At 65.2% G+C, this 24,323-nt stretch overlaps 2 protein-coding genes across 4 annotated transcripts in view; one reads left to right on the top strand and one right to left on the bottom strand.

Annotated features, from left to right (window-relative positions):
* LAMA5 (laminin subunit alpha 5) overlaps nucleotides 1-13,402 on the top strand; it is a 41,277-nt gene extending 27,875 nt beyond the window's left edge. Inside the window, exons 38-80 of one of the 2 annotated variants that reach the window (XM_037060022.1) lie at nucleotides 31-189; nucleotides 332-433; nucleotides 528-611; nucleotides 1,239-1,469; nucleotides 1,801-1,914; nucleotides 2,081-2,208; nucleotides 2,371-2,451; nucleotides 2,535-2,749; nucleotides 3,052-3,152; nucleotides 3,267-3,447; nucleotides 3,553-3,702; nucleotides 3,934-4,085; nucleotides 4,156-4,266; nucleotides 4,467-4,578; nucleotides 5,170-5,334; nucleotides 5,421-5,617; nucleotides 5,754-5,870; nucleotides 5,947-6,101; nucleotides 6,294-6,435; nucleotides 6,533-6,635; nucleotides 7,156-7,266; nucleotides 7,861-8,040; nucleotides 8,159-8,307; nucleotides 8,390-8,560; nucleotides 8,656-8,792; nucleotides 8,874-9,027; nucleotides 9,153-9,286; nucleotides 9,364-9,526; nucleotides 9,638-9,760; nucleotides 9,847-9,995; nucleotides 10,074-10,206; nucleotides 10,277-10,420; nucleotides 10,575-10,705; nucleotides 10,817-10,987; nucleotides 11,076-11,211; nucleotides 11,300-11,442; nucleotides 11,511-11,706; nucleotides 11,782-11,949; nucleotides 12,058-12,220; nucleotides 12,346-12,479; nucleotides 12,556-12,649; nucleotides 12,802-12,921; nucleotides 13,046-13,402. In XM_037060022.1, coding sequence (XP_036915917.1) covers nucleotides 31-189; nucleotides 332-433; nucleotides 528-611; nucleotides 1,239-1,469; nucleotides 1,801-1,914; nucleotides 2,081-2,208; nucleotides 2,371-2,451; nucleotides 2,535-2,749; nucleotides 3,052-3,152; nucleotides 3,267-3,447; nucleotides 3,553-3,702; nucleotides 3,934-4,085; nucleotides 4,156-4,266; nucleotides 4,467-4,578; nucleotides 5,170-5,334; nucleotides 5,421-5,617; nucleotides 5,754-5,870; nucleotides 5,947-6,101; nucleotides 6,294-6,435; nucleotides 6,533-6,635; nucleotides 7,156-7,266; nucleotides 7,861-8,040; nucleotides 8,159-8,307; nucleotides 8,390-8,560; nucleotides 8,656-8,792; nucleotides 8,874-9,027; nucleotides 9,153-9,286; nucleotides 9,364-9,526; nucleotides 9,638-9,760; nucleotides 9,847-9,995; nucleotides 10,074-10,206; nucleotides 10,277-10,420; nucleotides 10,575-10,705; nucleotides 10,817-10,987; nucleotides 11,076-11,211; nucleotides 11,300-11,442; nucleotides 11,511-11,706; nucleotides 11,782-11,949; nucleotides 12,058-12,220; nucleotides 12,346-12,479; nucleotides 12,556-12,649; nucleotides 12,802-12,921; nucleotides 13,046-13,284 — 6,243 coding nt within the window. In that variant the 3' untranslated portion in view covers nucleotides 13,285-13,402. The remainder of the gene's footprint in view (nucleotides 1-30; nucleotides 190-331; nucleotides 434-527; nucleotides 612-1,238; nucleotides 1,470-1,800; nucleotides 1,915-2,080; nucleotides 2,209-2,370; nucleotides 2,452-2,534; nucleotides 2,750-3,051; nucleotides 3,153-3,266; nucleotides 3,448-3,552; nucleotides 3,703-3,933; nucleotides 4,086-4,155; nucleotides 4,267-4,466; nucleotides 4,579-5,169; nucleotides 5,335-5,420; nucleotides 5,618-5,753; nucleotides 5,871-5,946; nucleotides 6,102-6,293; nucleotides 6,436-6,532; nucleotides 6,636-7,155; nucleotides 7,267-7,860; nucleotides 8,041-8,158; nucleotides 8,308-8,389; nucleotides 8,561-8,655; nucleotides 8,793-8,873; nucleotides 9,028-9,152; nucleotides 9,287-9,363; nucleotides 9,527-9,637; nucleotides 9,761-9,846; nucleotides 9,996-10,073; nucleotides 10,207-10,276; nucleotides 10,421-10,574; nucleotides 10,706-10,816; nucleotides 10,988-11,075; nucleotides 11,212-11,299; nucleotides 11,443-11,510; nucleotides 11,707-11,781; nucleotides 11,950-12,057; nucleotides 12,221-12,345; nucleotides 12,480-12,555; nucleotides 12,650-12,801; nucleotides 12,922-13,045) is intronic. The other variant, XM_037060023.1, reaches the window with a different exon arrangement.
* Nucleotides 13,403-13,696: 294 nt separating this feature from the next.
* Nucleotides 13,697-19,132, bottom strand: ADRM1 (ADRM1 26S proteasome ubiquitin receptor). 2 transcript variants are annotated; one of them, XM_037060020.1, is made up of 9 exons: nucleotides 19,050-19,132; nucleotides 18,047-18,260; nucleotides 17,046-17,162; nucleotides 15,701-15,911; nucleotides 15,081-15,162; nucleotides 14,648-14,880; nucleotides 14,275-14,432; nucleotides 14,065-14,167; nucleotides 13,697-13,927 (listed from the first exon to the last, which is right to left on the bottom strand). In XM_037060020.1, the coding sequence occupies exons 2-9, from the start codon at nucleotides 18,257-18,259 to the stop codon at nucleotides 13,824-13,826; spliced, it is 1,221 nt and encodes a 406-aa protein (XP_036915915.1). In that variant the 5' UTR covers nucleotide 18,260; nucleotides 19,050-19,132; the 3' UTR covers nucleotides 13,697-13,823. The 2 variants fall into 2 exon arrangements, with proteins under 2 accessions (XP_036915915.1, XP_036915916.1); XM_037060021.1 differs by having other exon boundaries at nucleotides 18,047-18,230.
* Nucleotides 19,133-24,323: the final 5,191 nt, after the last annotated feature.

Below are 24,323 nucleotides of genomic sequence, written 5' to 3'. Positions count from 1 at the left end.
CACTGAGTGTCCTGCCCCTGTGCTCTGCAGTTCGTGGACATGGAGGGCTGGACGCTGGTGAGCAGCGACCGGCAGGTCGTGCCCCATGAGCTGCGGGAGGACAGCCTGCTCTATGCAGACCTGCGGCGTGTCCCCGAGGGCTTCCCGGAGCTGTACTGGCAGGCACCGCCCTCCTACCTGGGGGACCGGGTGAGCAGGCCCATCAGTCCTGGGCAGGGGTGCCCATGTGCAGGGGGGTGCGGGGGCTCCAAGAGGGTGCGCAAGGCCACCATGGATGACTCGACCTGTGGGCAGCGTGCGGCCAGGTCACATTCCTCTGTCCGGTCTCCAGGTGTCATCCTACGGGGGGACCCTCCGCTACGAACTGCACTCGGAGATCCAGCGTGGAGACGTGTTCCTCCCCACGGAGAGCAGGCCGGACGTGGTGCTGCAGGTGGCTGACGGGGTGATTGCAGCCGAGCGGGCGGGCGCACGTGGCGGAGCCAGGACACGGGCAGCCCTGACCAGGTGCTTGCCTGCCTCCCCAGGGCAACCAGATGAGCATCATGTTCCTGGAGCCGGTGTACCCGGAGCCTGGCCACGGGCACCACGGGCAGCTGCAGCTGGTGGAGGTGGGTGGAGCTGGCCCGCCTCGAGCCGACTTGCATCCCTGCTCCCTGCTGGTCCCCGTGGCTCCCCACCCAGCTCCCCACTGGGGCCTGCCTGTGTCTTTGCTCCAGTCTCTCTTGGCTGGGGGTGGAAGCCTGTCTCCTGAGGCTTTGGTGTTACTCCTGACACGTGCCCCACGCCTGACGTTGGGGAAGTGGCCGTCCCCTCCTGGTCGGTAGCTTGCCTGTCCACTCTGAGGTGTTCGGATTGGCAGAAGTCCTCACGTTTCCTGTTCTCGGATGCGTGGAGGTCTCATTGGCAGGTGCCGTTTCTGCATCTCCTTAAGAGAGTGCTTGGCTCTGACGTCAGGAAGTACTCACGTTCGTTTTCTTCTAAACGCTTCAACTCTATGTTGGAAAACTCACTGAGCTGGGTTTTGTGCCCCGTGGGAGGGAGGGACCGGGCACCACTCCCCTCCCAGGATGATGACAGTGGGCTGTTCCGGCAGCCTTACCGGCCCCCCAATGATGGCTCATTCCAGCCCGGGTGTCACCCCTCCTGCCCCAAGGGACCTGAGTGCCCCCATGCCCTTGGGAGGGTGTGTTCCGGGCACCTGCTCAGCTGCACTGAGGACTGTGGTGGCCCCGCAGGGAAACTTCCGGCACACGGAGACCCACAGCGCCGTGTCCCGCGAGGAGCTCATGATGGTGCTGGCCGGCCTGCAGCAGCTGCAGATCCGCGCCCTCTTCTCCAAGGTCTCCTCCGCCGTCTCCCTGCGCAGGGTGGCGCTGGAGGTGGCCGGAGAGACGGGCAGGGGGCCTCTTGCCAGCAACGTGGAGCTGTGCATGTGCCCCGCCAACTACCTCGGGGCCTCGTGCCAGGTGAGGTGGGGGAGGGGCGGGCTGTCCACCCTCCGCCCACCCTCCCCCGGCGCCCACTCTTGCCTCTGTCCCCACTGGTGCCATCCCATTGTATCTCCCACCCGCTGGGTGCCACCCTCCCAGCAGCCTGACCCTCCCACCTCTGGCCAAGCCAGCCGCTGGCTCACCTGTCTGCTCGTCCACTGTCACAGTGTCCCTGCCCTTGATTCACTCACTGCCCAACTACCCACCGGTCTGCCTGAGTCTGACTTGTGAGCGCGGTCCCCGGCGCTCCGCCCCCAAGCCGGGCTGGCCAGCCTCTTCTGACCACTGTTGCCAATGCCACCCCCAGGAATGTGCCCCCGGCTATTACCGGGACGTCAAAGGGCTTTTTTTGGGTCGCTGTGTCCCCTGTCAGTGCAACGGCCACTCAGACCTCTGCGTCCCTGGCGTGGGCACCTGCGTGGTGAGTGGGCCCTGGGGGAGGGAGGGCAGCCACCAAGGCACCCCTGAGGGACCTGTAGGTCCGTGGTCACGGACGCTTGGGGAGGCTCCTGGGCAGAGTGCCAGCAGGGTCAGGGTGGGAGCTGGAGGTCAGCGTCCCCGGTGCTGACCCGCCCCCTCCACCTCAGGGCTGCCAGCACAACACCGAGGGTGAGCGCTGCGAACGCTGCCAGGCCGGCTTCGTGCGCAGTGGGTCCGAGGACCCCACAGCTCCCTGCGTTAGCTGCCCCTGCCCCGTTTCAGTGCCTTCCAACAAGTAAGCTGGTCCAGTCGACCCTGCCGTCCTCCGCGGCCCGGGCAGCTGGATGGGCCCCTGAGGTGGGGGTGATGCCCGACCCCTGGAGTCCGGCCCAGTCTGGGTACGCAGGGCGCTGCCGCGGGGTGTGCGGGTACATGACAGCCACCTCGGTTTCCGCAGCTTCGCGGTAGGCTGCGTCTTCACGGGGGGCCGCGCACAGTGTCTGTGCAAACCTGGCTACGCCGGAGCCTCCTGCGAGCGGTGAGCCTGGGGGGCGGGGCCAACGAGGTGGGGGGCGGGGCGGGGCGCCGCGGAGCGCGCCCCTAACCCCGCCCGCGCGCTAGATGCGCCCCCGGCTTCTTCGGGAACCCGCTAGTGCTGGGCAGCTCGTGCCAGCCCTGCAACTGCAGCGGCAACGGGGACCCCAACCTGCTCTTCAACGACTGCGACCCCCTGACGGGCGCCTGCCGCACCTGCCTGCACCACACCGCCGGACCCCACTGCGAGACCTGCGCCCCCGGCTTCTACGGCAACGCCATGCTGCCCGGCAACTGCAGCCGTAGGTCCCCTGGGGTGACGCGGCCCAGCGGGGTGCTGGGTGTCTCTGAGAGCAGGCTGCGTCCCATGCCAGGCAGCTGTGGGGCCGCCTCTACTGAGGGTGCACCCCGGGAGGGCTCTGGCAGGGCGGGGCAGTGAGGGGACTGTGAGGAGGCTGCATGGGGTCAGGTGGGGCGTCCTGGGACTCTGGACCAGGGGAAGGTGGTAAAAAGTGAGGAGCGGGCTTACTCCTGCTCAGTGAGTGTTTGGGGGGGAGGGCAAGGCTGAGGGGGAGGGCTGCTGACACAGTTTCACTTCCTACAGGGTGTGACTGCTCCCCGTGTGGGACAGAGGCTTGTGACCCCCACAGTGGGCAGTGTTTGTGCAAGGCCGGTGTGACAGGGCCTCACTGTGACCGCTGTCAGGTAGGGCTGCCTGGGAGGGCCCTCGGGCTCGGAGGGTGGAACTTAGGGTTGAAGGAGCGGCAGAAGCAGGGTCCTGCCGGCTGGCCAGAGCTGTGACCACATCTGTGCCCGCAGGAGGGACATTTCGGCTTCGAGAGCTGTGGGGGTTGCCGCCCGTGCACCTGTGGACCAGCCTCTGAGGGCTCCGACTGCCACCCCCAGACTGGGCAGTGCCACTGCCGGCCCGGGGCCGGGGGGCTCCAGTGCCAAGAGTGTGCCGCTGGCCACTGGGGCCACCCTGAGCAAGGCTGCAGGCGTGAGTGTGGAGGGCGGGGCCTGTGGGGTGGGGCACCTCCAGATGGCGAGTACCAGGGGCCCTCCGTCAGCCACTCACCTCACCCCCTCCACCCCCCTGCCCCAGGCTGCCAGTGCCAGGGGGGCCACTGTGACGTGCACACAGGCCGCTGCACGTGCCCCCCGGGGCTCAGCGGGGACCGCTGCGACACCTGCAGCCAGCAGCACCAGGTGCCCGTCCCTGGCAAGCCTGGGGGTCCCGGCGTGCACTGCGAAGGTGAGTCCCCACCCCACCCCTACCCTCTGACCACACCCCTCCCCAGCCCCGTACCGACCCAGTGACCCCAGCATTAACTTCAACCACCAGGGGAGTCCTGTGGCCACAACCCTCCCTCTCGGTTTTCCGAGGACTGCCACACCTGTCCTTACATTGACCCTCCACCCTCTGGGCTGACCCCTGACCCTCACCCTAGCCCCTCCCACCCACCCCACCCACCTGCCCACACAGTGTGCGACCACTGCGTGGTCCTGCTGTTGGACGACCTGGAGCATCTCGGCGGCCTCCTCCCCGCCGTCCGGGAGCAGCTGTGGGCCGCCAACACCAGCTCTGGGGCCTGGGCCCGGCTGCACAGGCTGGACGCCTCCATCGCTGACCTGCAGGTACTGAGCGGTGGCGGCCCCCTGGCCTCCCCACCCCAGGCAGCAGGCCCTCACGGTCCCCTCCCCACAGAACCAGCTCCGGAGCCCCGAAGGCCCCCGCCACGAGGCCGCGCGGCAGCTGGAGGCACTGGAGGGGCAGAGTGAGAGCCTCGGGCAGGACACCCAGCGACTGGACGGACAGGCAGGACCCCGAGGCCCTCAGGGCCCCCCTCAGTGGTCTCCTCCCACGGGCCCCTCCCCCTTGGCCCCAGACTATCACTGCCTAGGGGATATCACTGACTATCTCTTCACTCAGGCCCAAGGCCACTGCCTAGGCCCCAGCCTCTCCCGACACCCTGTAGCCAGCAGAGGCTCTGGGCTGATGGGCTGCTGTGTCCACAGGCCACAGGGGCCCGAGTTCAGGCTGGCCAGCTGCTGGCCAGCACGGAGGGGACGCTGGGCCGGGCACAGACGCTGCTGGCCACCATCCAGGCTCTGGGCCGAACACTGAGTGGTAGGTGGTAGCCCAGAGCACGGGGGGGCAGGGGGTGAGCAGAATGATGCTCAGGGCTGAGGGCAGGGCAGCTGCCTCCAGGGGGCTCGGGCGTCTCAACGGGGAAAGGGCGCTGTAGCCGGGGAAGCAGTAAGGCAGAGTCCAAGGGGGCAGGGGCGGCTGGTGCAGCCAGAGCGAGAGGGCAGGAGGACCATGGGCGGTGGGCCAGTGCCCACCTGGCTGGCACCCTGCCCCCCTGGGAAAACCCACTGGTGGGCAACTTAATTACACACTGAAATGTGTTGTCCGGAAGAGATCAGAGGGGACCTGGCTCAGCCCAAGGGTCCGGGAAGAAGTAAGTGCAGGTCCAGCCGAGCGCTGGACCAGAGGAAGGTTGCCCAGGCGAGGGGCCCGAGGGAGGAGGCTGAGCGGGGGGACAGTGGCTGGGGGCAGTCGGGGTGGGGGCTGTGTGGGTGAGGGGTGTGGGGCGAGAGGGCCAGGCCACCGGGAGCCACCCCGGGTGTGCTGAAGGTGCTCAGGCCAGGTCCTCAGCCCCAGAGCTGGTGGGCTGGTGTCGGCCCTGAGCAGGACAGCCCCTTCTCAAATCCTCAGAGCTCATGACAGACCACCTGCTGCCGGTCAATGCCACGGCCCCATCGGGCGAGCAGCTGCGCCGGACACTGGCCAAGGTGGAACAAATGCTCAGGGAGATGCGGGCCCGCGACCTCGGGGCCTCACGGGCCGCAGCTGAGGCCGAGCTGGACGAGGCCCAGAGACGTGAGTGTCGGCCTTGGCCTGTGGGGCAGAGGTGGGCACTAAGGGTCACAGCCCAAGTGACCATCCCCATGCCGGGTCTCTGCCAGTGCTGGCCCGCGTGCAGGAGCAGCTGACCAGCCGCTGGGAGGGGAACCAGGCCTTGGCCGCCCGCACCCGAGAGCAGCTGGCCCAGCATGAGGCTGGCCTCATGGACCTGCGAGAGGCCCTGAACCGGGCAGTGGGCGCCACGCGGGAGGCCGAGGAACTCAACAGCCGCAACCAGGAGCGCCTGGAGGAGGCCCTGGTGCGAGCCCATCCCGCCCCCTCCCTGCCCCCTCCCCCCCTGCAACCCTGCCTCACCTCCTTCCACCCCAGTCACCTGCCCCCACCCCATCACGTCTCTCTTTCTGTTGCCACCACACTCTGCTCGACCCCGCCAGCGTCGGAAGCAGGAGCTGTCCCGGGACAATGCCACTCTGAGGGACACTCTGCAGGCTGCCAGGGAGACCCTGGCTCGGGTCTCGGAGCTTCTACAGGGCATGGACAGGGCCAAGGAGGTGAACATGGCCCCTGGGGTCCCAGGCGAGTGGGAAGGGGGTGGGGGTGGGTCCCAGCCAGGTCCTCTGCCCCCAGGAGTACGAGCGCCTGGCCGCCAGCCTGGATGGAGCCCGGATGCCACTGCAGGAGAAGATCCACGCCTTCGCCTCCATCGACAGCAGGGTGGAGCTGGTGGAGGCCGCTGAGGCCCACGCGTGGCAGCTGGACCAGCTGGCGCACAACCTCTCCAGGTGCAGAGCCTGCCGAGCAGACAGGCCGGGCAGATGTGGCTGGGCAGATGTGGCCAGGCCTCAGTGGGACACCGCTAGTTGGCGAGGCCTAGAGGGAGGGGCTGTTGTCCTCACCACAGAGGCCCGTGAGCCACCTGAGGATCTCTGGGCACCCCCCATGCACACTTGACCTCTCCCTTGTCCCCCCCCCAGCATCATCCGCGGAGTCAACCAGGACCGCTTCATCCAGCGCGCCATCGAGGCCGCCAACGCCTACAGCAGTATCCTGAGAGCCGTGCAGGCCGCAGAGGGCGCCGCGGGCCAGGCGCGGCAGCAGGCCGGCCGCACGTGGGAGGTGGGGCCCCAACCAACCCTCGGGCCACAGGAACCCTGCTTAGCCCACCCAGCTCCTGTCCACCCGGTGTGACCTGTGTCCCGTCCCCTGTTTGCAGATGGTGGTCCAGCAGGGCCTGGCTTCCCGGGCCCGGGAGCTGCGGGCCAACAGCAGTGCCCTGGAGGAGGCCATTCTTGGGGAGCAGCGGAGGCTGGGCCAGGGTGAGCCCCGCCACGCCTGGGTGTCCAGCTTGGCAGGGATTCTCATCCTCTGGGCACGCGTCGGGTGGGGGATGGTGCCCTGTTACGGAGGCGGCTGCTCCCCACTGGCTCCGTGTGTCCACCCCCGGGAGCCCCGGCTTTGGGAGGGACCCTGGGACAGTGGAAGTGCCCAGGCCCGGGGACACGGGCCTGCTGCCGTCCTGGCCCCGGGGCTGTGTGGGGCTGGCCAGCATCAGGGAGGGCCCCCTGCTGCTGGAATCGAAGCTAGTGCCTTGGTGTTTCTGAGCCTCTGCAGTTTCATCTCTGCAATGGGGTGATCACTTTTACTGTGGGACCAGGAGCAGCCCTGGTTGCTCCAGTGCCTGCCCCTGGGCCGAGGACTCTCGTGTCTGGGTGTCTCCATCTGTGTGTGTGCATGCCAGCCTTGTTCCCCCCAGCCAGGGGGGCCAGGGTGGCCAGGGGGCTGCACCCAGACGCTGTGGGGAGGGGCACCTAGGGGCTAAGCCTGCCTCCCCCGCAGTGTGGGCCACCCTTCAGGGCACCGGGACCCAGCTCAGTGATGCTCGGGCGAGGAAGGAGCAGCTGGCAGCCAGAGTGCGGGAGGTACAGGCCATGCTGGCTATGGACACAGGTAGGTCGCGCCTCCCCCCAGCCCTGCCCCCACTACTTGTCCTCAGAGGCGAAGGGACACCTGCCCCGCATGAGCGTCACTTCAGCCAGTGGGCTGGTGGTTGGGTTCTGTAATGGGGGACACGTTCACCCCTGAGCCGTCCAAAATGGCGACTCCCCCTGAGAGCCTGGCCCTGGGGACCTCCTGCCGGTTGGAAGGTGAATGCCTAACAAAACAGACCCAAGCAGCAAGTGCAAACTGCAAGGGGGCACAGCCGGCAGGCCAGCACGGAGCGGGGTGGGCACACGAGGGGCCCGGGCTGGCTCCGAGCAGAGGAGCAGCACGTCCGACCCTGATGTGCAGGAAGCCCATGGCCGCCCACTCCCGCGGGGAGCACAGCAAGCCCGGCGTGGGGACTGTGGGGACTCTGGCCAGGCTGTGGGGAGAGGGCGGTGGCCCAGGGATGGCAGTGGTCACTTCAGGGAGACCGGGCTGAACTGAGGCATCAGGGCGCCCCTGCCCTGGGCCAAGAGGCTGGTGAGGAAGGAGCCACCTGAGGGTGGAGCCGGTGTGGTCTTTGCTTGGCCCTGCTGAGCCTGCCCCGGCCCACCACAGACGAGACCAGCAAGAAGATTGCCCACGCCAAGGAGGTGGCTGCCGGAGCCCAGGACACGGCTGCCCGTGTGCAGTCCCGGCTTCGGGACATGCAGAGGAACCTGGAGCGGTGGCAGGGCCAGTACGGGGGTCTGCAGAGCCAGGACCTGGGCCAGGCGGTGCTCGACGCAGGCCGCTCAGGTGGGGCCCCGCCCCCCATGCCCCCTCCCGTGTCCCCCACCCCTGGAGAGGGGGTGGGCAAAGGGTGGGAGGCAGGGGTCTCAGGGCAGCCCCTGCCCCTCTGCTCCCCTCCCTGCAGTGTCCACGCTGGAGAAGACACTGCCACAGCTGCTGGCTAAGCTGAACCTCCTGGAGAACCGCGGGGCCCACAATGCCAGCCTGGCCCTGTCCGCCAGCATCGGCCGCGTGCGGGAACTCATTGCCCAGGCCCGAGGTGCCGCCAGCAAGGTGCGCGCAAGTGCCAGGGACAGTGGGGGGCACCCGGGAGGCCGGGCAGTGAGTGCTGATGGGCTGTGCACCGTCCACACAGGTCAAGGTGTCCATGAAATTCAATGGGAACTCAGGGGTGCAGCTGCGCACCCCCCGGGACCTCAGCGACCTTGCTGCCTACACCGCCCTCAAGTTCTACCTACAGAGCCCAGAGCCAGGGTCTAATCAGTCCTCTGAGGATCAGTTTGTGCTGTACATGGGCAGCCGCCAGGTACTGGGCCAGCTGGGCGGGCCGGGTACAGACAGGTGTCAGGTTGGAGCGGCAGGCATGCTGGGTCCCTGTCCCACCGAGTCTCCCATCAACAGGCCACTGGCGACTACATGGGTGTGGCCCTCCGTGACCAGAAGGTGCACTGGGTGTACCGCCTGGGGGCCGCGGGCCCCGCCAACCTCAGCGTGGACGAGAGCATTGGGGAGCAGTTTGCAGCGGTCAGTGTTGACAGGTGAGCAGCCAGCCTCCGCCGCCTCCCCCACTCCCTGCCCGGGCTGAGTGCTCACCCCAAACCTCGTCGCTCTGCCTTCAGGACCCTCCAGTTCGGCCACATGTCTGTGACGGTGGAGAAGCGGGTGATCCATGAGACCAAGGGCGACACTGTGGCCCCCGGCGCCGAGGGGCTGCTCAACCTGCAGCCCGAGGACTTCGTCTTCTACGTGGGGGGCTACCCCCGCAGCTTCACGGTGAGCCTGGCTGGGCCTGGCTACACGGCCACCCCCCCCCCAACCGCATGCTTGTTCCCGCAAATCCTGCTGGTGTCTGGCTCCAGCCCGCCCCATGACGCCCTGACCACGTGCTCTGCCCGCAGCCCCCAGAGCCGCTGCGCCTCCCTGGGTACAAAGGCTGCATTGAGGTCGGCACACTCAACGAGGAGGTGATCAGCCTCTACAACTTCGAGCAGACCTTCCGGGTCAACACAGCAGTGGACAAGCCTTGTCCACGGTAGGTGCCGCCTGGGGCCCGTCCCTCACCCCTGCTTGGCCCACTCTCCTCTGACCCCTGTGACCTCTGACCTGCAGCTCCAAGTCGACTGGAGACCCATGGCTCACAGATGGCTCCTACCTGGAGGGCTCTGGCTTCGCCCACATCAAGGCAGCCAGTCCCTCCGGCAACACCAAGCGCTTTGAGCAGGAGCTGCGGCTGGTGTCCTCCAATGGGATCATCTTCTTCCAGCAGCACCAGGCAGGACTACTGGGCCCGCCTCGCCCACCCTGGCTCCGCCCATTGCCCCGCCCACCCGCCAGTCCCACCCCGTGCTAGCCCCACCCCGTGCTGACTCCGCCCACCCCGCAGGGCCAGTTCCTGTGCCTGGCTGTGATGGAGGGCAGTCTCCACCTCCTCTATGACTTCGGCGAGGGCCTGAAAGAGGCTGTCCCGCTGACGACCCGGCCGCTCCTGACCTCGGCCAGCAAGGCAGTAAGGCTGGAGCTGGGTGGGATGGCCTGGGGCGGGAGGGGCCCGTGGGACGCCACGGGCTCTGCAGCCCCTGTCCCGCCGTCCAGATCCAGGTGTTACTGCTGGGGGGCGGCCGCCAGCGCGTGCTGGTGCGCGTGGAGAGGGCCAACGTGTTCAGCGTGGACCAGGACAACGTGCTGCAGCTGGCCGACTCCTACTACTTAGGGGGCGTGCCGCTGGACCAGCTGCCCCCGAGGTGAGCCGGCGCGGCCCCCTCAACCACGCCCACCCTCCCCACCCTCATACCAGTCCCCAACACGCGCTCGCCCCGCAGCCTGCAGCGGCTCTTCCCCACCGGGGGTTCCGTGCGTGGCTGCGTCAAGGGCATCAAGGCCCTGGGCAAGTACGTGGATCTCAAGCGGCTGAACACCACCGGCATCAGCGCCGGCTGTACCGCGGACCTTCTGGTGAGCCCCGCCCCCGCTAGCCGCCCCTCTCCCGTGGGCGAGCCTCGGCCTCACTATCACCTGCCTGCAGGTGGGACGGGCCATGACATTCCAGGGCCGCGGCTTCCTGCCCCTGGCGCTCCCAGACGTCGCACCCCTCACCGGCCAAGTCTACTCTGGCTTCGGCTTCCGCAGCACCCAGGACAGCGGTCTGCTGTACCACAGAGCCTCCCCGGTGTGTCCAGCAGCCCCTCGAACTGCTCCCCGACTCTGCCCGGCCCTCCCCTTGTGGCTCTGATCTCCTGCAGCTGGGGTATCAGGGCCTAAGCGGCTGGAGGGAGTAAGTCTGGGACCCCAGCTTGGTCTGCTGACTTCACCACTGTCCCCAGGATGGGATATGCGACGTGTCCCTGCAGCGGGGCCATGTGACCCTCCGGTTTGTGAGGACTGAGGTCAAGTCACCAGGGGGCTTTGCGGATGGCGCCCCCCATTATGTTGCCTTCTACAGCAATGCCACAGGGTGAGCCAGGAGCGAATGGGGTGGTGGTTGAGCGGGGAGCTGTGTGGCCGCCCTACTGCAGGCTGGGCTGGAGGCGGGGGGCAGGGAGGAGATACGCCGCTCTCCCCACAGGGTCTGGCTGTACGTGGATGACCAGCTTCAGCAGATGGCACCCCACCGGGGGCCGCCCCCCAGACCCCGGCCCCAGCCTGCAGAGTCCCCCCAGCTCCTCCTGGGCGGCCTGCCTGAGCCGGACACCTTCCGTAACTTCAGTGGCTGCATCAGCAACGTTTTTGTGAAGAGGTGAGCTGAGCAGGTGTAGGGAGGCTGGTGCTGACGCCCCGCCCAGGTGCCGCCTGCATGGTTGACTGCCTCCCACCACCCCCGGCAGGCTCGAGGGGCCCCAGCGCGTGTTTGACCTGCAGCTGAACTTAGGCGGTGTCAGTGTGAGCTCAGGCTGCCCCCCGGCCCCCAGCCCCCGGACGTCACCTGCACCTCAAGGACTGCAGGCCACAGCAGCTCGGAAGGTGGGCACTGGGGTAGAGTTCAGGTGGGCGGAGCTGGGGGGTGGATGGAAGATAGCCCCTAAGCACCCATGCACCCCTGACCCCACAGGCCTCCCGGCGCAGCCGGCAGCCCACTCAGGACCCTGCCTGCATGCCACAGCCCCTGGGGGTCATCCGAGGCACCTACCAGTTTGGGGGCCCCCTGCCCAGTTCCCTGGAGTTCACAGGCATCCCGGCGCCCCTTAGCAACCGGTAAGCTGGGCAGGGTGGGGCAGGGTGGGCACAGGGGGCCCCCAGGCTGACAGTCATGTGGCTTCCAGGTCCCGCCTCTCCATGCTGGTCCGCCCCCGCTCCTGGAGTGGGCTCCTGGTCCTCGCTGTGCCCCTGGCGTCCGGCAGCCCCGCCCTGACTCTCTTCCTGAGCCACAGGCACTTCGTGGCTCAGATGGCAGGCGGCCCTGTGCCCCAGCTCCGGGTTCAGAGCCGCCTGCGTGGTCAGGCTGGCCGGTGGCACCAAGTAAGGGACTGAGGGGAAGGGACGTGGGCGGGGCTCCAAGAGCTGCCAGCCTCACGGACCTCTGCCCACCCCCAGGTGTCCGTGCGGTGGGACAGGACTCGGATCCAGCTCGGGGTGAACGGGGTCTGGGCCCAGAACTGGGAGGAGGCTGACAAGCAGCACCAGGGGGCCGAGGCCCCCCACCCCCACACCCTCTTTGTGGGGGGTCTTCCTCTTGGCAGCCAGCACAGCCACAGACTCCCGGTGAGAGCTGTCTCTGCCCAGCCTTCCCACCGGGTCCCCAGCCCTGCTAGACCAGTCCCCCTCCCCAGCAGCCCCAAGACCTGATCCCAGGTGTGCCGTGCCCCCCAGGCGGCTGTGAGCAGTACCTGGTTCAGCGGCTGTGTGAAGAGGCTGGCACTGGACGGGCGGCTCCTGAGGACCCCCCACAGGATGGTGGGGGTCACACCCTGTCTCTCAGAACCCCTGGAGCGGGGCCTCTTCTTTGCCAGCAGCAGGGGAGCCCTTATCCTAGGTCCGTCTGCTGCCCCAGGGGGCCAGGGCTGTCCCTGGGCCGGTGGTGGGGTGGGGTGGGAGCCATAGCCAGGGAGGAAGGGGCCTGGGGTCGTTTCTGCTGCTGCTCACAGCCCCTCCCTACAGACACCCTGGGGGCCACCCTGCCTAATGTGAGCCTGCAGCTGGAGGTGCGGCCCCAGACGGCCACGGGCCTCCTCTTCCACCTGGGCCGGCTCCAGGCACCCCCCTACCTACAGGCGCAGGTGCTGGGGAAGCAGGTAAGCTGGTGGGGGCTGTGACCAAGGGCCAGCACTGGGGTCAGCAGGGCCCCCCTGACAGCCGTCCCGACCCCAGGTGCTGCTGTGGGCAGACGATGGAGCAGGCGTGTTCTCCACTGCCGTGAGGCTCTCCAGGACGCTGTGTGACGGGCAGTGGCACCAGCTGGCAGGTGAGCTGGGACCCCTCCCGTGACGGGAGACACTCCTGAGCCTGGCAGGGACTCGGGGCACTGACCCGCAGAGGTCAACGACGTGGCAGAGCCTGGGCCCTGGGGCTGGTGAGGGCCCTCCCAGCCCCACCTCAGGGAGCCTGTGCCCACAGTGACCAAAGGCGGGAGTGCCCTGTGGCTGGAGGTGGACACCCAGAGCAGCCGGGCCCTGGGCCCCGTGCTGGAGGCCTCGGAGCGCACCCCAGTGCCCCTGCACCTCGGCGGCCTGCCCGGTGAGTGCAGCCTTACCCAGGGGAGGGGGTCGCTCCACTCTCCGCCTACCCTCCCGTGGTGGGACCCCCGCTGGAAGCCAAGCTGTGCACCAACCCATCTCCCTCTGTCTCCCCTGCACCCCAGAACTGGAGGACACACAGGACGGGCCCCCCACCCTGCCGCACCCGTGGCCTCCAGGCTTCCAGGGATGCATGAGGAGCCTGACAGTGGATGGGTCCCCAGTCACCCTGCCGAGCTCAGCGGGCGTCCAGGGCGCAGTGGGGGCCAGTGGCTGCCCAAGCAGGCGGGGCACCGTCTCCCGGAAAACCCGCCCCCGCCAACAGCCAGCTGACCAGGCCACCCTCGGCCAGTCTCATAGATGAAGTTCACGTGGGTTTATCTGCACTCGGTGGGCAGCCTCATTTCTGGGAACCGTTTAAGTTATGTCTGACTTTTTAAATGAGAGGGAAATACAATAAAATTGGGTTTTTATACTGTTGATCTTTGCTTATAATTGTGAGATTTTCCTTCCACCAATTTTTAATAGTTTGAGAAGTCTGTAAATCACTGGTCCCTTTCCTTAAAACACAAACTAAAAAGGAATTACTTAACTGACTGCTGGCTGACCTTAGGTTTATAAAGAGGAGAGCGTCTGACAGCCTGGTCACGGGGCTGCTGTGGGAACAGCCGCCCCAGGCCTGTCACCCCAAAGTCCGATCACCCCGAAACACCAGCTCCCGTCCAGCCGGCAAGGGGACAGGGCCGCCACACCAACTCCCAGGCACAGAAGACGAGTTGTTGGATAAAAGACAAGACCTTTATTTATTAGCACGTCAGGGCAGAGCCGTGGGGGCCGTAGCAGGCGCAGGCCCGGCCCCCTCGCACAGCCGAGCGCCCTGCCCCATAAAAGACAGCAAATAACTTAGTCTAAGCTCATGTCCTCCTCCTCGTCCTTCTTGTCCTTCCCGTCGCCCTCCTGCTCCGGCCTGGCACCGCTCTGCATCGCTTTGGCAAACGCTTCCACATCTGCAAAGTGTCCAGGGCGTGAGGCCACCCTCCCGGGCCCCGGCTTGCTGACGCCGACCAGGTGTGGGGGCAGCCAGCCCACGCCACGCACACTGGGAGGCCCCAGTCCCCACCCACAGGTGGGGACTGGCACTTACCACCCTTGTTGGCAGCCTCCACAGCCTCCGCAGGCAGACCAAACTGGCACATGAGGGGACCCAGCTGCCCCGAGGCCAAGGCCGCACTGAACATGCCCAGAGCCTGCAAGGAAGGGCCAACACCTCTGAGCAAGGCTGGGGGTGGGGGGGCACCCACTTGGGCAGGACCCGGGCACATGCAGCAGAGGTGCAGGGCACCCGCTGAGGCACCTGCTGGAACTGGGGGGAGGTCAGCGTGTTCTGGATCTCCTCTGCGGTTTGGGGCAGCGACTCCCCGGAGGGCAGGTAGGGCAGCAGGCGCTCCTGGACGTCCGCGTTGGCAAGGATGGGCGCCATGATCTCAGGCGTCAGGACGCTGGCCAGGTCCACTACAGGATAAGCACACGGACGTCAGGGCCAGAGGCAGGCCCGGCCTCCGTCGGGAGGGCGTGACACGCTCAGCGGAGACCCGCGGAGGAAGCACACTGCAGAGGGCAGCCGGCCGGGGGACGTGCCGGGCCAGGCCGGACCCTGGAAAGCCAGCTCGAGCAGGTGAGGGCAGCAGGCCCTCCACCCCTGGAGCGGAGGACCACGGGCGGGTTACCTTGCTGGCCGCCCCCTGGCCCGGCCGGCACGTTCATAGTGGCCAGGATGCTCTGGAGGTCACTCAGCTGGATGGGCTGCGTCGGGCTGGCTGCCGTGCTGGCTCCACTCCCCGAACTGGGGGCGGGGCTCGGGCTGGTGGCCGAGGCGGCTGCTGGAGCAGAAGGGGCTGGGGTGGCACGGGCAGAAGAGGTGGTGGAGGACGGGGTGACCGCTGCCGACTGGCTCCGGGAGCTGGGGAGAGCAGGGCAGCTGCAGCCACCAGGCGCCCCCCTGGCAAAGGCCTTTGTGGTGCAGGCGTCCGGGAAGCACCGAGACCGTGAAAGGACCTCCTTGACACCTGTTCCGTCCCACATCTCCTACTCCCAGTCTCCCTGAGGAGGGAACTCCTGGCGGCACCCATGGGCGCAGTGGGGGCGAGGCTAGGGGCTCACCTGGAGGAAGAGCTGCTGGCTGGAGGCCCTCCACTCCCCAGTAAGCTGGCCAGGCCCGGCCCTGTCAGGGCGCCCAGCCCACCTGCAAGGAGCAAGGACACAGGCTCGGCTGTCACACCCACCGGAGAGCCCAACTCCCACACCCCCACCGACGGTGCCGGGAGGCTGGCACGGAAGCTGAGGGACAAGCACAGGGAGGCGGCGAGCCCGGGCAGCGGCTGCCCAGATGGTGGTGTTCTGGGGCCCGTTCCTTCCACCACGCTCGGGCTCAGCGTGACACAGTGCAAGTCCAGCACAAAGGGCCACCAAACGCCCAGGGGCAGCAGGCGGTGTGGAGGGAGCCCAGGCTCCAGGCAGGAGCCCTGAGCGCATGTCCTCAGGCCCCTCCTCAGCTGGCTGCTCCCAAGACACACAGCGGGACGCTCCCCGGTGCCTCGCCCACCCCACTGCCGCTCACAGGCCTTCCTCCAGGAGGGCAGCGCTGGCGCGCACACACGGACACCCCTCAGGGCCAGACACTTAAAGGAAGCCAACACCAGCAGAAAAGCCGCCGCCCCCGCCCCCCCGCAGCGCTAAAGGCCATCCCAGCCAGGAGCAAGGCTGCAGGTTCAAGGGCGTACCCAGTCCTCCGAGGCCGGCGGGTCCAATGAGCTGCATGAGCTGGCTGTGGCTCATGCTCCCCAGCAGACTCTGCAGGCCGCCCTCGCCACCCAGCGCGGACAGCTCATGGCCGCCAGCACCCCCGGCCCCCAGGGCGCCGGGCATGGGCGGGTTGTTCAGGCACTCGTTCACTTTCCGGCAGTGCTCCTCGTCCTGGTCCGTCTTGGGCTCCTGCGGGAGAACAGGACACCGCCATGGCTGAGCAGGCCGCCCACCCGGGGCAGTGGTCCCACATGACGGACACATGTTCTACGGCCACAGAATGAGAGCACGCTCCACGCCAGGGCGAGGCCCGGCCCCGCACAGCTGTGGTCCACCACAGCCCCACCTTGGGAAGTGCCTTGGATGCAATGACCTCAGTTCCAGCCTCGCCCGCAGCCCCTGGGGTGAGCGGGTCACCGGGCAGGGTCGCCCTGTCAGCTCCCAGGCCTCTGTGCAGCAGCCCCTGAGCACGCGCTAGGGACATGGAGCCACCGCAGGCGGGCAGTGGGAGGGATGCCATCACAGAGGCGACACCAGGACGGTCAGCGAGTGGGGAACATCTGGCAAATTCCTTGGGGAAACTGGAGAAACAAGCTCTGCCCCAGCGGCTGCAAACCCCTGCCCCGAGTCCGCAGTCGGACCAGATCATGGCCGCGCGCGCCCACCGCCTTGGCCCAGGCAGCAGCGGGGCCCCCACCACAAAAACCTTTCCCACCGGCTCCACAAGGTGCTGGGGAGGGGCAGGCTCGGCCCTGGGAGGGAGCTCGGCAACACCTGCCACAACCACACACGCAAACGTGCCCACTGCACACCCGTGTACATGACCAGAGGCAGCCCCGTGACAGAGACTGCGACCAGCCGACAGCCAGCAGAGGACACAACGGCAGCTTGACCAGACAGAAGACAGTCTGTTGCCATGGGTGCGGGACACCCTGGCAGGGCCCTGGAAAGGAGCCTGCACCTCCGCCCAACACGCCGCGCAGACCCCACACACTATCACGGGGCCTCTGCCCGGGGTCCTCGTGACCCTCGGGGAACTGGGAGATCAGCAGGCTAAAGAGGGCCTGGCCCGCGAACCCGTGCCTGTCTGCCAGGGAGCTCCACACCCAGAGAGGCGCTCAGGGCCCAGCCGCAGGTGCCTGGCTTAGGAAGCAGCCCCTCGCCCCTCACGGAAGGCCACCCCAGGACCTTGGAGGCGGCAGGCAAGCATGGCCGGTCCGCACTGGCCAGTTGGGAAGGCCAGCTCCACAACCCGCTGGGAGGGCTCTCACCTCGTCTTCTGACGGCGAGAAAAGACAAACACAAACAAAAGCTCCCACGTACCTGCATCCAGAAGAAGAGCCGTTTGGACCCCGCCTTGAACTTGAGCACATAGACTCGCCCACTGGGGCACTGTGGGACACGCTTGAACTCACAGTCATCTGGGAAGATGATCAGGTCCTGCAGAGGCCGCAGGGGCAGGGTGTCAGCATCTCCCACACGGATCCTCGGACCCCAGAACCTCCCCGGGGCACGTTGGGCCCTGTGTCTTGGGGTATGCAGTGTGTGTGGTGGTGGTGGGGGGGGTGGCACAGGACCCAGCCCCTCACCAGCAGGGTCCCTGAGGGGCAGATGAGCTGGGGTCCCAGGCCCCTGCAAAGGGAGAGAGGGGCAGGGGCAGGGCCAGGGGCAGGCCCAGTGCCCAACGGGGAAAGGGGACTTTCGACTTTTTTTTTGAAGCATTTTATTTATTTATTTTTAGAGAGGGGAAGGGAGAGAGGAAGAGAAACATCAATGTGTGGTTGCCTCTCCTGCGCCCCCTGCTGGGGACTTGGCCTGCAACCCAGGCCTGTGCCCCGACTGGCAATCAATCTGGCCACACTTCGGTTTGCAGGCCAGATTTAGTTTACACTTTCCTTTGCCCAATCCACTGAGCCACACCAGCCAGGGTGAGACTCTAAACTCCTGAAAGAGTTTAATAGAGGCATTCTGGGAACAACATTCCAAGGTGAGTCAAAAAGTCAACTCAGACCTGCTCTTGACCCTGACCCAGGGCACCTTAGCCTGGAGGGTGAGAAGCACCCAGTCGTTGGCCTGGATTGCGGCTGGCACCTAACTCCTGAATCTGAAGCCGGCAACACCCAGTGATGGGGAAATCCAGCTGGTTGCTGGCACTGGGAGGACCCAGGAGCAGAGCAGAGCAGCTCCTGAAGGCAGCAACCCCCCCATTCACACTTCAAGGCCCTCCGCATGGCAACCCGGCTGCTGACCCTGCTCAGGGAAGGACAGCAGCTCCCCGCAGGGCCAGGTGCGGCCTCTGCAGGCAGCGTGGCGCCCACACTCACGTCTTCCACATTCCCAGACGTCCTGTCCTTCCAGCAGAAGTGAATGAGGGAGTCGTCCGTCTGCTGGATGTACACGAGCCCTTTCCTTTTATCGGGGGTGACGGTAGTTCCTTTCAGTGACATTTTTCCTGCCCGGAACTCCACCAAATACTTGTTGGAGGACCCACGGGAGCCTGGCACCAGGCTGGGAAACAGAGCGCCTGAAGTCGTCATCCTGGAAAGGGGACCAGCAGGTAGACCCTGTCACTCATGGAAGTCCTGACTTACTACTCAAGCGCTGCGCTGGCCCCGACCCAGGGAAGGCGTCCCCCGCTGAGCCTCCGCTGGGCACAAGGGAGCACCGAAAGCTGCCCAACACCCGCTCAAAGCACCTGGCAGGAGGTGGGGGGGCAGAGCCTCCGGGCACCTGAGCCACGGAGCCAACCCGCAGCTTCTCACGTTTCTCAAAGAACGAAATCAACTTCTGCGTCTACGCAGTCTCACTCTGCGAGGCCGCTCTTTCTCGAAAACTTGTTTCTTCTGCTAGGGCCTCAAGAATTTAAAAGCTTGGGCTGGGCGGGGACACCGCTAACACGTCAGATGGGACACAAGACTTTGGCCCCACGCCCGTGGAGCTGCAGGGCGCTCCCTTCAAAAACAGTGAGCACTCGGGGGAAACCCGTTGCACGGCCCGCCCAGACCCCGCACCCCTGACAGCCCGACGGCCTCGCCTCCACGCTGTGCGGAGGGGCCGGGGCGACTTGCAGCAAGGCGGCTGCCCGGGATGGCCCAAGAGCCGCCTCCCCAGTCCCCGGTCCAGAAAGTCCTCGCCCCGCGCAGACCGCCCCACCAAAGGCCTCCCGATCTCCGAGAGCGCCGGCCCACTCACGGAATCCGGCTCCCAGGCCCCCAAGCCCCTCTGCCCCACACCCCCGGCCCCTCCGGCCTCCGTAGACCCGGCTCCGGGTTTCCGACGGCGCAGGCCCCGCCCCCAGTGGCCCCGGTCCCCCGCCACCCCACTCACCTGGCCCGCACGAAGACTCAGCCGAGAGGTACCGTCTGGGTTCGCTCTTCCTCCTCGGCGCCTGCCGGGCCCCGCCGGAAGCCCCCGCTGGCCCCGCCCCACCCGCAGCTGTCTCCGCCGATTGGTCCCTGGCAGACGCTAAGGCTAGCATTGCCCCGCGAGCGATTGGCGAGGTCCGCCGTCCATCCCCCCTACCCGGCCCCTTCCGGCGGAAGCGTGGCCAGCGAGGCGCGGGCCGGAGCGGCTCCTATTGTTGCTGTGTCATAGGGGCGCGGCGGCGGCCCCTGGCGGCAGCGCCTAGGGACGGAGGGTCGGGAGGGGGTCGTCCTGGGGGCGGTGGACCCTCGGGCCGCCCTGAAAGGCAGGGGCCCCTGCGGGGCGCGAGGCGGCGTCTTCCAGGGTCACTATCGGTGAAGGGCGCCGAGACGTAGGGGGTATAGTCACGGGGTCAGCGAAGGGGTATCTTAGGACTCGGGGTCTGGCCTCGCGTCCTCCGGGAAATGACTGAACCGCACTCCCGCACTCCGTGCGTGGCCCGAGGCGCCCGTCGGACCAGCGAGGCCTCGGGGGAGCGCGCGGTCCCCACTGCGGTGCCTCCACACCACCCGACGACAGCACTGACAGGCCGTCTCCCCTCGGTCCCCGTGGGCAGCTCGAGTCCCCAGCGGCTGGTGTGGGGTCGGAACAGATGCGGCCGCCGTCCCCCCCGAGAGGCGGGCGGGACAGCCCCGGGAGTGGAGGGCGCTCCGTGCCACTGCCCGGCCGGCCCCGTGGACGTCCGTCCGTGGCCCCCCGGGCGCTGGCCGGGGCGGCTGTGTGTGTCAGTCGCGTGTGTTTTTATAACGAGCTGGGGCGCGAAAAGTGCTTCTATTCCCGTTGTTCCCACGACGCCCACTCGACTTCCCCGCGCCGCCGCGGGATCTAGACTCACAGCTTGTTTCCTTTCCCAAAATGGAGCTGCTCGTCGTCGGACACGCCATCCAAGTTCCTAAGTGAATGGATTCGCGCTTTCCAATCAGTGTGCTTATATGTCTTCATGTAAAGTTCTAATGTGGTAAATACCGCCGATGAAGCCCACACACAGTACGTGTCCTTTAGTGACGGGTTAATGTCACTGAGGGTAATGTCCTCGAGCTTGTGGCCGGGATCAGGGTTTCCTTCCTTGGTTTTGGGTTTTGTTTGTTTTTAATCCTCACCAGAAGACATATTTTCATTGCTTTTAGAGAGAGAGGGAGTGGGGGAAGGGGAGAGAGAAACATCAGATGCCCGCAGAAGCCTCCCCTACCGGCCCAGGCACCGGGACCAGGAATCGAACCTGCAACCATTGTGACTGTGCGTCCACAATCCGACCAAATGAGCCCAGCGAGGGCAGGACTTCCTTCCCTTTTTGAGGCTGAATGGTTCGTTTTAAATGTAGAGATGGTTTCTCTTTGTTTTTATTTTTTAACAGTGTAATTTTTTCCAATTACCGTTTATCCCCCTTGTACCCTCTTCCACCTCCCACCACGCCTTCCGCTGCAGTCCCCAGGATGCCATGGGTGCCCTTGAGCTCTGGGAGAGGGGCATGGGGGGCGGGGATCCACCAAAAGCTCGTAGGCTCGGGTAGTTGGTGCTTGTCACCCCCCTTCACCTATCTGCGGCGCTGGGGCTGCTCCAGGTTGGGAGCCAGGGGCTTTTCGGTTTGCTGGACAACATCCAACCCACTGGGCCACGCAGGCCGGGGTTCACTGCAGCTTCAGCGCACACGTCCCCGGTGATTAATGAGGCCAAGCATCGTTCTGCCTGCTCGTCAGCCGTGCGGGTGCCTTCCTCTGGGAAAGGAGGTGTCTCCTCCAGCCCTTCGCCCAGAATCAGGGGGTTTTCTTGTAATATTTTTAATTAGAGTTTATTGATTGTGCTGTTACAGTTGTCCTGATTTTCCCCCTTTGCTCCCTTCCACGCAGCACCTCCCACTCCCTCAGGCCATTCCCCCTGCCATTGTCAGGATCCTGGGTCAGCGCCTAAGTTCTCTGGCTGCTCCAGGTCCCACACTGCACTTTCCGGCCACGTGGCTGTTCTGTGACTGCCTGTTCGTATTTCCCAATCCCCTCCCCTCTTCCCCCCACACCGCCCCTGTCTGTCAACCATCAAAACACTCTCCACACCCACGATTCTGCCTCTGTTCTGCTTGTCTGCTTAGTTTCTTAGATTCCATTGTTGGTAGATATGTGTTATTTGTCATTTTATTGTTCATAGTTTTGATCTTTTTCTTACCTAAGTCCCTTTAACATTTCATATAATAATGGCGTGAACTCCTTCAGTTTTTCGTCTTGGAAGCACTTTATCTGCCCTTTGATTCTAAATGATGGCTTTGCTGGGTGGAGCAATCTTGGGTGTAGGCCCCCAGGTTTTTGTGACTTGGAATATTTCTTTCCACCCCTTCTTGTCTGTGAGGTCTCTTTTGAGAAACCAGCTGATAGTCTCATGGGAACTCCTGTGTAGGTGACTCTCTCCTTTTCTCTTGATGCTTTGAAGATTCTCCTCTTTAACCTTTCACATTTTAATCATGATGTGTCTTGGAGTGGGCCTCTTTGGGTCCCACTTGTTTGGGTCCCACTCTCTGGGCTTCCTGGACTTGTATGTCTGTTTCCTTCACCAAATTAGGGAAGTTTTCTTTCATCTCTTTTTCAAACAGGCTATCAAATTCTTGTTCTCTCTTCCCCTTCCGATAGTCCTGTGAAGCAAATGCTGGAATGTTTGAAGTCGTCCCAGAGGCTCCTTACGCTGTCCTCATTTCATTTGTTTGTTTGTTTGCTTTGGATTCTTTCTTCTTCTGATTTGTTGTTTTTTCTTCCATGTTTCCAAGTGATTGATTTGATTCTCGGCTCCGTCCATTCTGCTGTTGTTCCCCTGGGAGTTGCTCCAGTCTATTTCAGTTCGTGTCCTTTGTTTCTGCCTGGGTGTTTTTGTGCTGCCGAGGTCCTCGCTGGGTTCGGCAGCATCCTGATAACCAATGTGTTGAGCTCACATCTGATAGTTTGCCTTCATTTCATTTACCTCTTTTCCTGGAGTTTTGATCTGTTATTTAGGCCATGTTTTTTTGTCTCCCTGTTTTGGCAGCCTCCCTGTGTGTGTTTCTGTGTATTGGGTAGAGCTGCTTTGACTCTGTGTCTTGGCAGCATGGCCTAACACAGTAGGTGTCCTGTAGGGTCCAGTGGCACAGCCTCCCCCATCACCCAAGCTGGGTGCTTGAGGTGCGCCCTTTGTGTGGGCTGAGCACACCCTCCTCTTGTAGTTGAGCCTTGGTTGCTGTTGGCAGGTCAATGGGAGGGATTGACCCAGGCATGTCAGCTGCAAGGACTGGCTGTGACACTGACCACCAACCTCCGCCCTCCGTGGGGGATCAGCTGTGCAGGGGCAGGTGGTGGTGCTCCAGTGTGGTCTGTAGCTGGCCACTGGGTGCGCTGGCCCTGGGGTCTCTGGGTGGTGCAGGCCAAGGTCCGCCCCCATCTGTGTTTTGCCCGGGACCACCCTGCCTGAGCTGTAAAGCAACCTGAGATGCTGCTACTTGTGCTGGGCTTGGAGATTCCCAGGTGAAGCCAAGCTGTGAATCTAGGCTGGTTGCTGCTAGTGCCCGGCCTGGGGTCACTGAGGCCGGCTGCTGCCGGTGTGAGAGGATTTAGGAAGTTGTGAAGCGTGAGCCAAGACCAGCTGTTCATATGGAGAAGTCTCTGTTAACAGCTTGGGTGGGCTCATGAGTTGGATAGGACGGAGTCTCTGGGGGTCTCCAAGGCAGGTCAAACAGTGTTAGCCAGGCTGATGGAGTCTCAGATGTGGCACCAGCTTGCCAGCTCTGTGGTGTGAACAGGTCCAGAAGAGGGACAGTGGCCCCTGCTGGCCCTGATGCCAGGCCCCTCGGCCTGCCCCCCGCACACCACGTGCCTTTCAAGCTGCTACCCCATCGCTGGAGCCCAGAGGAAGTGAGTCTGGGTGAGTCCGTGTATGGGCTCTCCAAGAGGAACTGCTGGGAGCCCCGGAATTTTCTTCCACAGACTCAACCCCCACTGGTTTTCACAGCCAGAGTCGTGGGGACTTCTTTTCCTGGCACTGGGACCCTGGGCTTGGGGACCCAGTGTGGGGCTGGGACGCCTCGCTCCCGAGATGTCCCTCCCACATTTTCATCCCCCACACGTGGGTGAGGGACCAGCCCGCTCCCGTCTGTGCCCGGTCCTGCCAGTCTGCATGGGCATGGCTTCTTCGCTTCCACAGATGTCAGGCGCCACGCAACTCGGTCATCGTGGTGTGGGTGTGGGAGGGGGCCGGCCGTGTCTGCCTGTTTGAGTTTGCTGGGTGTTAGGAACCCTCTCTGCATTCGGGTATCAAACTGCTGCCAGACGTGGGGTTTTCCAGTACCCCTCTCGGCCTGTGGGCCAGCTTTTCACTCTGTTGTTGCCAGGCCCCAGGCCCTTGGTGAAGAGTCCCAGAAGTCATTGCCACGTCCACTGCCGTGAGGCTCGTGTCCTGTGTCTTCCCCTGAGAGCGGGTCGGGTCTAGGCCCCACACTCGCTAGCAGAGCGTGTGAATTGTTGGCTGCACATGCAGCACGTGTCACTGCCTGTGGCCCTCGGCCCCCCGCTTGCCCGCCCCCGCTGCCACCGGGGCCCAGGGCTCCAGTCCCCATGTGCGCACCTGGGAGCTCACGGTGGCAGCCACACAGGAAGCCAAGCCCCCTGAGTGCACGCAGACCCGGGACTGTCTGTCTCCCTGCCAGGGCCTCCTGGACCGGTGGGACGAGTGCCTCACCCAGCCGCCAGCACCAAGGGCAGGGCCGGACTGCAGGGACCCTCAGGCCCCATGGGCAGGTTCTGGGAGCCGTGTGGCCTCCAGCCCCGGGTCCTGGAGAGAAGGGACACTGTCCTGCAGGGCTCCTGATGCGTGGAGAACCCAGACCTCCCGTCCACCCACACACCCCTCCCTGACAGCGGGTGCCCGTCCCGAGAGGCCAGGGCAGCTGGACGGTGAGAGCTGCCCAGGGCAGAGGTCCGCTGCTGCCGCTGTCCCCACCTTCCCTGAGGGGCCTCTGCCAGAAGCTGGTTCGACCCTGCTCATCTCGGGCCGGCAGTCCTCCAAAACCTTGAGGGTTGACTCTGAGTGGGCAGATGGTCGGGTCCTGACCATTGTCACCTGTCATCACTCTGCAGGGCCCTGCCCCACGAGGGCGCAAGGGACATGAGGTGGGGAGAGTGCACTGTGGGGGACACTGCACAGCAGGCCTGGCCTGTCACTGGCTCTCTC

Source organism: Sturnira hondurensis, unplaced genomic scaffold, assembly GCF_014824575.4.
Source record: "Sturnira hondurensis isolate 20B ecotype Veracruz unplaced genomic scaffold, ASM1482457v3 Scaffold0011378, whole genome shotgun sequence".
Classification (NCBI taxonomy): Eukaryota; Metazoa; Chordata; class Mammalia; order Chiroptera; family Phyllostomidae; genus Sturnira; species Sturnira hondurensis.
Note: the sequence above shows the minus strand (reverse complement) of the source record. Positions and strands in the feature narration are given on the sequence as shown.

Bases quoted from the DNA above. Each gene is read 5' to 3' on its own strand.
- ADRM1 (XM_037060020.1), bottom strand. From the start codon at position 18,259: ATGACGACTTCAGGCGCTCTGTTTCCCAGCCTGGTGCCAGGCTCCCGT. The intron at 17,163-18,046 runs GTGAGTGTGGGC...CGGCCTCTGCAG, and splicing joins CGTCTGGGAATGTGGAAGAC to GACCTGATCATCTTCCCAGA. The intron at 13,928-14,064 runs GTAAGTGCCAGT...GACACTTTGCAG, and splicing joins GGAGGCTGCCAACAAGGGTG to ATGTGGAAGCGTTTGCCAAA.